General features: G+C 29.5%; 1 protein-coding gene across 1 annotated transcript; it reads left to right on the top strand.

Annotated features, from left to right (window-relative positions):
- The first annotated feature begins 2,088 nt into the window (after positions 1 to 2,088).
- LOC149881353 (uncharacterized) lies at positions 2,089 to 4,419 on the top strand. Its single transcript, XM_090067979.1, has 2 exons — positions 2,089 to 2,262; positions 2,585 to 4,419. The coding sequence occupies exons 1-2, from the start codon at positions 2,244 to 2,246 to the stop codon at positions 4,417 to 4,419; spliced, it is 1,854 nt and encodes a 617-aa protein (XP_089924105.1). The 5' UTR covers positions 2,089 to 2,243.
- The last annotated feature ends 7,245 nt before the right edge of the window (positions 4,420 to 11,664 follow it).

The raw sequence follows: 11,664 nt of genomic DNA, 5'->3' as shown, positions 1-11,664 counted from the left end.
CTAAAAAAAAGATCTTAGTAGGTAAAAATGAACTTTTTATATCTATTATTTTAACAAAATATCAACAACTTGTAAAATCTTTTATGCATGCAGTGGCGTACCTAGGGTAAATAGCGCCTGGGGCAAACACCGATCTCGTGCCCCTCTTCCCCCACATAAAGTGCTTAATTGCAATTTTTTAATAAATGATGACACAAACTTTATTTTATATAATATATTTATTTTATATGATATATTATTTCTTAATTTATTTTATATAATTCTTGCTTATTGTATCGCAACCAAGCCTCTTTTGCGCCCCTTTCAGGCTGGCGCCCATGGAACATGCCCTGCCTGCCCTACCCTAGATACGCCACTGTATGCATGTATTATACTTTTGCAGTTGCTGTTTTGGAACATTTAAAATTTATTTTACTCGATAATTAATCCTAATATTTTAAATACAATAATCTTTAAATAAAAGCACTACAAAAGTAAAACATTTTGTTTATTAATAATAATAATAAAAAAAAACATACACACACACATACAACAACAAACTTGTAAAAAAAACTTTAAGCTTCAGGATTCAAATGTGTGATCATACTTCAACATGTGGTTTGATATCAAATGGAAATTCAAAGCAAAAGAGGAATGATTTATCAGAGCAAGAATATTGAATAGATATTATTCATAGTGACCAAACTATGTTCTATTACAGATACTACTCATTATTACCTCTTGAACTTATTGTTTCCTTTGTAACCAAAGAAGTTTGAGAATGTGCTAAGGGTCATCTAAAATTTAGCATTTCCTTTTATATTAAGCCACATGTTGAAGAAGTGAATTTAAATCTCTTCAATATTTTTCCAGTGGAGATATAATCTTTGATATAAGGCCATAGGATTGCTCAACCACATGATGCTATAATGTTTGAAGGTCTTTCTTTTTTAAAAATCTTGAATGAATGCTGACAATACAGGAAAAGAAGCAAAAAGAGATTAAATCTGATTGAGGCTAGCACTGTGTTTGACATCTTAATGTAGCTCTTTACTTAAGCTTCTTGTTGAAGTTTCTTGGCTTACAGGTTCTTCAAATTTCTGAATAAGGAACTTTCCTGTTCATCATTTTTAAGGTCATCAATAAAACTTTTGAATACCAAAATCTCTGTTTATTAAATGCTGCACCATTCAGCTTTCATTCCTCTGCTTCTTTCTCAACCTCTACATTTTACTTGCAGGTTGTTACATAAAAATAATTTTCCTAGTTTATTTTCTCATTACTTAATATTCTTTGCCCTAAGACAATTTCAATTTTGATGACATCGAAAAGAAGCATCTCCTAAATCCTTCAATTTCCTTCTAAAAGAGAATTTTTTCGATATCCCTCACCAATCAGTGTCTCACTTTTAAATTAATCTTTTTCTCAAACAAGAGTTAAAAAGTTTTAAAAGAATTTCTAGTTTTTTTGATCATTTGAAATTCATCTTTTTAACTTACTGAAGGCCTTACTGAAAAATACTTATTTTGAGTTGTAATCTACAGTGTAATAATTTGTACTATAGCAAAAGTTTTAAGTGCAAATAACCTGTAACAGACTAAAATAAATATAAAAGTAAACGTATAAAAATGGCATCAATAGATTTATATCTTTCAAAAGCTTTTTTTTTTTTTCTTTTCTTTTTAATTTTAAATAATTTTTCTCGTCCATATTAAGCTAATCAGAAATAATTTTGTCAATATTTGCACGAAGTAAAAGTTGCTTAGAAATGCCCATGAAATCCACAGATATAATTCTTGAATTGAACAAAAGTGTACGATGTGGACTAGAGAGTGCTACGCCTTAGGAGAATACGTGGAAGATTTATAAGCAATTGTATAATAATGATTTATAAATTCGAGGTGGGGATTTCCACTGATTAAATTTAGCAACTATTCCAGTTAGGTCCGTACTTAAAAAAATCGTTCCACTCTCATTAAAAGCATAGGCACACAGTGGAGTATTTATACGAAAAAGTTGATCAAAAGTCAATTTTCAAAATTTTGTCAAAATCTGTTTTTATTGGTGCATTGGTAAAGCTTTATAAAGGTTACATTCCTAAATGGTCATTTCGGTTACCCATCTCCCTCCCACCTTATTGGGGCAGCTTTAAAAGTCGAGTAATTGTGGTAATGAATTCAATTGTTTTTCAACGTTCCTGTTGACGAGCATTATTACAAATCGTTTTTTGAGTTTGTGGTTAGTGACAAATTTTAAAAATCATAATGGATATTGAAAAAGAAGGTAAGCTCAATTTTTTGGTATATTTATTTTCTCTATTTTATATGTTACTGTCACATTTCTCATCAGTTATATTTGATGTAAAAAATTTAACGTTTTTTTTTATATACACGATATTAAAAAGTGTTTTTGAATATCAATTAAGCCTTATTAAGCTACGAGCTTGTGCTTCACGTAAACCTTAGATATTCTATTTACCATTTTAAAAAAAAAAGTTGCACATGTACGCTCCCTAAGATTTTTTTAATTTTTTTAGTCAATAAGGCAAATACATTTTTTTTGTGATTAAAACTTTTATTTAATTTAATTCATATTTTTATTGTAGAATCTCAAGCTATCACAATAAAGATGACTAGACAATCACTTTATGAAGTCTTGGAGCAAAGTTCCGAGGAAAAAATTGACGACAAATTCGTGTTTTTATTAGAACACCTTAAAAACATAACTAAATGCCCTGCAAATGAAGAAAGTGCACTAAAAACCATTTTTTCACCTTTTAAGTTCCAATTTAAACAAAAATGGGAAAACGCTAGCCGTATAAGAGAGCGTTTTTTAAAAAATAACAAACAATGGCTCAATACCACCATAGCTCTACCAACTTGGACGGTAGCCAAACAATATAGAAAAAGTGACACAACTACTGAAGATATCATTAAAAAGCACACACCATCAGAAGCGTTGTCAATTTTTGTGGAAGCTGATATGACTAAAAAACAATATGAAATTATTCATGCAGCCAACAAGAATATCTATCCATGTTATTCACTTATAAAAAAAGCCAAAAAAGAATGTTATCCACCAGAAGAATCGATAACAGTTACAGAAACTTGTTCAGAAATTAAATTACAAGATCTTCTGGATCACACGTCTAGGCGATTATGTTGTTATATGAATGAAATTATTGAAAATTTAAATGAAAAAGAAAGAAATAATTTAGAATTGATTTCGAAATGGGGTTGTGATGGCTCGCAACAACAAACGTTTAAACAAAAATTTCAAAACAGCGATGATAGCGACGCTAACATATTTCAAAGTTCTTTTGTGCCCCTACGGCTCATATGCCATATTGGTAACCAAAAGAAGGTGCTTTGGCAAAACCCAGCACCATCATCTACAAGGTATTGCCGACCAATAAGAATCCGTTTTATTCGGGAGAGCAAAGACGTAACGAATGATGAAATCGAATACATAGAGAACCAAATAAAAGGCTTGAGAAAAAGTGAAATAATAAACGCTTTTGGTGGTAATTTGCAAATAAAGCATGTATTTCTTTTTACTATGATTGATGGAAAAGTTTGCAATGCTGCTACAAATACGACATCAACAATGAGATGCTATATATGTGGGCAAACTTCAAAAGATTTTAATGACTTGAATAACAAAACGACAGAAAGCCGTGAAACACTGAAATTTGGGCTATCAATACTGCACGCAAGAATCAGATTTTTTGAATCCTTGTTGCATATGTCGTATAAAATACCAATAAAAAAATGGCAAGCAAGAACAGAAGAAGATAAAAAAATAGTAGCGGAAACAAAACAAAAAATTCAAAATGCCTTTAAAGATGAATTAGGGCTGTTGGTTGATATTCCTAAGGCTGGATTTGGGAACAGTAATGATGGGAATACATCAAGAAGATTTTTTGCCGATCCCTTAACCGCTTCCCGCATCACAGGGGTTGATATAACTCTTATAAAAAAATGTAATGTCATTTTGGAAGCAATTTCGAGTGGGCATCAAATTAATGTAATAAAATTTGAAAATTTTGCAAATGAGACGGCTAAACTTTATGTTGATTTATATGCATGGCACCCAATGACGCCAACTATGCATAAAGTTTTAAGAAATGGCACCACAATAATTGAACAGGCTATACTGCCTATTGGCCAGCTATCAAAAGAAGCAGCCGAAGCCAGAAACAAACATTTCCATCTTTATCGACAGAATTATGCGAGGAAGTCTTCGCGAGAAAACTGTAATAGAGATATTTTAAACAGACTTCTGCTAACTTCGGATCCTTTGCTAAGCAGTATGAGAAAAAGGCCCCAGACAAAAAGAAAACCGTTCTCCAGTGAGACAATAGGACTCTTGATGCCGGAAACATTAGAAGACTCACAAGCGATGACGATTGACGACATATCAGATATTGATTCTGATTGAAAATGATTGCATTGACATGTACAAAAATATTTTTTTTTATTTTGGATTAAATGTAGGGCTATAATAATAAATTTAGACTGTTAATTTCAAACGTTTGGTTGTCAAATCATTAGTCCCTTGTAGCGGATTAACCATAGGATTTAATCCTTTAACGAAAAATAATAATTAACAACAGGTATAACCTAAGGATTAAGTTCAGTGATTGAGAAACCCAGTATAGGTTTAGATGCATCTTTCAAGTGTGATTATCCTTTTTAGTATTATAAATTTAGTTATTTGTCATTATGTTAAATAGTTGTAAAGTTGTAGATATTTGTAAAGTATGTAAGATGTATAAAAATATGTATTTTTTGTTTTAATATATAAATTTTTTACATTTCATGTGTGACCAATCGTTTTTAATACAATATAATGACCCTAAACTTCTTTTTACTATATATTACATAGATAATAAACATAAAATAATTTTGTTCAACTTTTCAAGTGAAATACTCCACTGTGCGGCGTTTTGTTTTTTCTGTAAATAACAAAAAAAAAAAAAAAAAAATTGAATAAAATACAACCTTCTATATCAATTATTTCTTGTAATACAAATTTGAAATAACATTTTGACCTCTAAAGTTATAAGATTACAGGAAAAAAACTTACGATACATCATACCCTGCATTATTTTATTTCAACCCTTCAAAACGTTCCAGAGAATAACTACTCGATTAAAACCGTTCAACTTATTTTTCAAAAAAGTAAAAAGTTACGTATGAAACTTGTCACACTAAAAACTTTCCCTATTTTAAGCACATAAAGAGTTCTGCTTTAATAAACTTCTGAAAATTCGATAAATCTTAAAAGACTGATAAAGAGGTTTTGTCTTTAATTCGTTGTTATTCGTAACATGAAAACAAAATGCTGATGCTTACTCACAGTCTTTCTCATAACTTCTTAAAAGAATTAAAATAAACTAATTTTATTAGTTATCAAATTAGTTTCAAATACCTTTTGCTTGAAACAAAAAAATATTGTTTTGTTTTAAAAATTTTGAAATTGATGTATTTTTAAAAAATGAAATCTGATGAAATTGAATTTTAAAAAAAATGTAATTTGTTGTTGTTATTTTAATGGATCGATACTAAATATTTGATATAATGTTAATAGTTTTCTTTTTAAATAAATCTTTATAATAGAGTTTTGGCAATAAACAAAAATGGTAAAGGATTGTGTCCCCTCCATACTATCCTTTACCCACCTCCTCAGTCGACCTCCCACAAATTATTTTTATTTATTTTATGATATTTGATTGACGGGGTTTAAACCAACTTAAGTATGCATCAGGTCAACCACTTAAAAATTTGAATTCTAAATTTTACATTTTTTGTTATCAATTAAACTTTTCAAATAAATTCTTTTTTAAAAAATATTTGAAAAAAAAGAAAAAAAATTCATACTTAGAGAAAGTTTTAAATTCAATGGTTAAAGAACAAAATCCGAAGGTCGTAACTTTAAAAAAAGTCAATTATAACATCTAAAATTTTAATGGACTTTTTCCTTTTTCCATTTTTTTTTTTTTTTCTTTCTTTTTTTTTTTAATCAGAATGTATGAGGTTTAAAATCTGATGTATGAGGTTTTAATTAAGATATAAGAAGCTTAAAATCTAATGTTACTGATTTTAAATTAGCACAAAAGAAATTAAAAATGTGAATGCGAAAATTCTTAAGAACTACGTGATTTTAAATGAATGTAACTTTTTTTCTTTTGGTTTGGGCAGATAGGTGCGCTCTTGGTTTCCACGGAAGCTTTTTTTCTGTTATGACAATCGAAGTTCAGACAATAATATCATCAAATAGTTTGCAAACAACGAAAATCATAAATCTTAAGTTTGAAATATATTTTAAACTGACCAACTGACTTATCAAAGATCTCTTATTTAAAAAAATTTTAAATATTATAATTAATGCAGACTTTTGTTTTTCGTTATTGATTTTAAATGATTTTCAAATAATGCTGCATGTATATTTGTATATATTATTCGAAAAAATAGTATATACAAATATATATATAGCATTATTTGAAAACTAATTAAAATCAATTACGAAATTTGTATAAATTATTTGAAAAATATTTATCATTGAATTTAATTTTATTTTCTTACAAAAAAACTAAATAGCATTTTCTAATATTTAGTTGCATAGCCTTTCATTTTGATACATTGATAGATTCTACAAGCTTTTTAAGTACAGGTAACTCGATTGATACCATTCTTGTTTAAAAAGAGACTCTAACTCTTGTGTATTCTTTGGTTGATGCTTTTTCACTCCATCGCTCCTATTCGTCCCATAAATTTTTGATCGGGTTGAAGTCCGGTGAATAGGGCATCGTTTCAACCTTGTTTTCCTTCAACCAGTCTTTGATTAATTTGGAGTTATGTTTAGGATTATTGTCATGCATAAAGATATATTGATTTTGCAACGAAAATTGCTCAATCGATGGCAATAAATTTCTTTCGAGAATATCACGTTAATAAAATCTGTATGAACCAATCCAAAATACATAAGTTACCAACTGCTCGTTGCGTACAACAACCCCAGATCATTACCGAACCCCCACCATGCTTCACTGTTGGCACTGTGCAGTTGGGTTCAAACTCTTTTCCCATCTGAGCCGAAAATATTAAACTTTGATTTGTCAGATCAGATAGCCCTGTCCCAATATTCCAGAGGTTTATTGAGCATTTTTTTGGCAAATCTGAGTCGTTTAAACCGACTACGCTTATTCACATATGGCTTCTTGAAAGCTACCCGGCCAAATAATCCGCATTCATGCGCTCTTTTACGTACGGTATCGTCATGAAGTAAAATTCCCAGCTCATTTTCAATTTCCGTCTTCACTATATAAGCTAATTTCCGTCTATTATGTTTACGTTGGATTAGCCGATCTGTTGTTACTGTTGTTTTTCGTTTTCGACCACGCCCTACTAGATTCCCTATGCATTTTGTATTTTGTACTGTAGATCGAGGAAGTTTTTGTATCGAGTTTTGATCGAGTAATACCACGTTGCGAGTCACCTTCCTGGTAATGCTTTATTATCAAACATCTCATATCATTACTATGTTCCTTCTTTTGGGGAGCCATAAGACAAACTTAGTGAATTCAACAACGAAAATTCTATTTTTAGTAAAAATGTTTTCCCAGAACCTTTAAGAAAAACGTTCGAGACTATTCTGATGAAAACATCGAGTCCCTTCTAGACATTTTCAAACAAGAATATTTTTTCCGTAAATTGGACGAATAAATTTTTGTTAATATAAAACGTAATATATTCATAGAGTTTTCGATAGCAAGAGAAGAGAAGCAGATATAAAGCTGAAAGTATATATATATGTATATATATATATATATATATATATATATATATATATATATATATATATATATATATATATATATATATATATATATATATAAAGAAGAGTTGAAAACTTTGATTGGTGCGACACGATAATACATGATGTATAGTATGTATATATATATATATACATATATATATATATATACAGTGACAATATTTCTATTCATCGCTGAGTTCAAAACAGCATTTTTAAACATAATTTGTTATAAAGTTGCTTAAAATATGAAGGAGTTGAACAGCGCAACTCGATGTCTTAATTTTGAGTGTATAAAAGTCTGGCGCTTATTGTCACTTTTTAATTGATTGTTAAGACAATCAATCAAAAAAGTGCAATGCCTAAATTTTTTTTTTTTTTTTTCGCACAGCTTTTTTTATTTAAAAGACTACGAAAAGCAAATCAGTAACTTGTTTTCAAACTCACATCATTTAAATGAAAATAAAATAACAAACAAAATAATATATGAAAATATAATAACAAATTAAATAACAAATGAAATAATATATGAAAATAAAATAACAAATATAAAACATAAACAAATGAAAATTAACATGTAAATGAAATTAAAATAAAAGAACATAAATTTCAAAAGAACAAAAGTAAACAATGAAAGGAATCCATAATCATTAATAAAAATCCACATTCTAATTGCAATAGAGGAACAGTGCAACAGCTTGAGGAAGAATACAACTATAAAGTTCATCAATTTATACTGTTCTTAGCCGCACCCTTAAAATCAACTAGTCTTAATTTTAGAATGACTTCGAAGAAAATTGTAGCGAGATAATATTTAAAGTTTTCAACCTTCAGTGTGCATTACATTTAGTTGCATTATACTATAGTATTAACAATTTATTGACTCAAATTGTTTTGCATTATCTCTGCTGACATGAAACTTGATGTTGATTTGGCCAATCAAGTACAAAGTATCTTTACAAAATTTATCGAAATCTTAATACCAGAAGGAAATAAAAATGAGTTTTTTTCATGTGGTTGTGCCGGCCGATCTAAAAATAACAAAAGCTTCAAAATGCATGCATTAAAATGATTTTAGAGAGAGTACAATTCAATGGATCCATTCGGAACTCCGTCTCGTCGGAGTTTTCTCGGTTTTTCGGAGTTTCGGAGTTCAAGAGAAATCGAGAAACCTCGACGGAACTTCGACGAGGTTTTTAGAAAATATCAATTTTTACTCGTAAAATAATTAAAGTCTTATTTTATTTCTACGCTGCTTTTACAATAGTTCATGTTGTTTTCAAAATATAAGTGTTCTCTTTGTTCAATATCAACACTAATTTACATCGCAAAGTAATTAGTAATCCACAGTGGGACAGGTGGTGGTGGTGGAAAAAACCTCAAAAAAAAAGCTTGTTCTATTCAAATCATATAATAAAACATACTTGAAAGCAAAAGGAGAAACATTTGGACTAACAGATGACGAATGGTGTAACAATTGAGGTAGAAGATACTACAATTTAAATGTTCATCACGACCGAACATATTGTTTAGAAATGGTGAAGTTGCCATCTTCTAGTTCTGCCAAAACATTTAACATTTTGATAATGCAAAAATTAAAAGAATTCGGTATAGATGATGAAGATGGACTGTTGCTCAACAACCGCACTAGATGGAACAGTGTTTTTCAGATGATCAAAAGATTTTTGGATTGCTTAGAAGCTGTAAAAAAAAACACTCGAAGAACCAAACTGCTTAAACATGTTAGATGAAATTGACTTGGATTTCTTAAAATTGCTGTCTGACTTATTGGAAGTCATTGCTGACGCTGCAGTTTGCTTGGAAAAACCAAGTACAACAATTTTGGAGTGTGACATCATTATGGAAACGTTGGTAAGGAAATTGAAGGTTGCAGAAACTGACATCAGTTCTAATTTTGCAGAGGCGTTAATCTCCAGAAACGAAAATTGTAAAAACATTATATGGGCTTATTGAGTCGTTATTTGCACAATCCCAATTTTTTTAAAAATAAAAACCACACATATTTTTACGCTTCCAAAAAGATATTCAAGTTTATGCTGCAAAGTTATTAGATCAACTATTTGCAACAAAAGAAAATAGTCTCCAAACAAAATCAGATGATCGCGCTAAAAGCAAACTAGAAGAACCATCACAATCGACATCTTTTTTGGTCGAAATTCAAGAAGCTTTATATTAAAATCAATCAACAGCTAAAAAGCCAAAAAAAGTCAAGACCTTCACCGATCAGTTAAAAGAATACTAAGTAACTGGTGTGAAATCAGAAGCAGTTTTGAAATTTGAACTAGCCATCCATGTTTTCATCTTTTTAAAATATTATTTTAAAAGATCTTCAGAATAATTACTTTTTTAATATTTTTTTTTTAGTTTTTACTATAGGTACCCTATAGTAAAAATTTATTATGAGTTATAAATCTAAATATATAACATTAAAAAAAAGTAAATATAAGAACAATGTAATTTATTTATCAACTAGATAGTTAAATTTTTTAATTTGTAATAAAAAGTTTTATCAAAACTCCAATTTTTTCTCGACTCCGACGGAGTTTTTTCTCGATTTTTTTCGACTCTGTTTTTTCTCGATTTTGGATCCTCTGGCACAATTGTATTTTTTTGTAACCAATCAAATTCTTAGACGAATTTTTTTTTTTATTTGACTAACTGGTATAACAAAAAACCACAATGCCAGAATTCACTTTTACTGAACAAAATTCGTTACTGATTTAATATTAGAGCTATATTCACTAAAATTAGTATGAGTACTAATATGATGTCTGCGCTTTTTATGAAGATAATATTTTTTTATTTCGTTGCTATGGATACCTATATTTTGCTTAGCAACAACCTACTTTTGTTATCTGCAGATTATTTATAAGTGCTATATTCACTAAATTCGGCATGAGTACCAATATGAGATCACACTTCTTACAAAAGTGATAATTTTTTAAATTTAGTTGCTATGGATACTTATATTGCTTACAAAGTGGTAAATTGATATTTAAATATTATATCGGATTTTGGACCCACCTATATTGAATAACAATTGAGTATTTAGGTAAATAATGCTTTAGGAATGATAAAAGCAAAAAATAATGCAAGAAAACATTGTCAATTTTAAATTACATCAAAAAATTATAAAACAATAATATCGTTTGAACCTCCCCATCAATCATTGTAAATTCAATAATTCACTTCAATAGAAGATCGGCAAACCTCTAATAAAATAATACCCAATCTCACTTTCAATGTACTGATCTTCTTCAATCACAGATTCCTTGGATTCCATTTTGTATGCAAATCTAATGGGTCTACAATAGGCTGTGGAGGACGACTTTTGAGTTCTCCAAATAGGCACCTTTTCGTTGCTGTTGTTAAATCCAGTCAAATCCAATGGTACTAGACAAGTGATAAATAATGATTCTTTACGCTTTAAATCTCTGTTAATGTCAGGTTCTGATAAAACTTGTTAATGAATGCTTTGGCCAGTAGCACCATCAAAACCAGCCTTACACGTTAGTGTCATTGTTTTTATTGTTTTATCGTTCAATATCAAGTGACTTGGCACAGGTTCCTGAACTGCACAGATTCTTTGCAAAGTATGAATTGTTAAATCTTTTAAAGGAACTGAAGCTGAATAGTCCTCCACTGTTATGTTTGCAGAATAACATTTCAATTTTGCATCTCTGACATCATTGTAAGCGGGGTAGATGTTATATTCTTTCTCCAAGGCTCCGCTTCTAATCAATTGGTAGGAAGCTTTTGTCAGACTTGCATCAATTATTAAAGCCAGTGCTTCGTCTGCTAAATATTTAGTTGCTTTATCTGTATTTGAAATATTTAAAACGTTCT

This window comes from Hydra viridissima, unplaced genomic scaffold, assembly GCF_058129835.1.
Source record: "Hydra viridissima isolate aposymbiotic clone 2 unplaced genomic scaffold, HvirCarnegie_v1 scaffold_12, whole genome shotgun sequence".
NCBI classification, from domain to species: domain Eukaryota; kingdom Metazoa; phylum Cnidaria; class Hydrozoa; order Anthoathecata; family Hydridae; genus Hydra; species Hydra viridissima.
The sequence above is the reverse complement of the archived record's forward strand: the minus strand, read 5'-3'. Positions and strand labels throughout refer to the sequence as shown.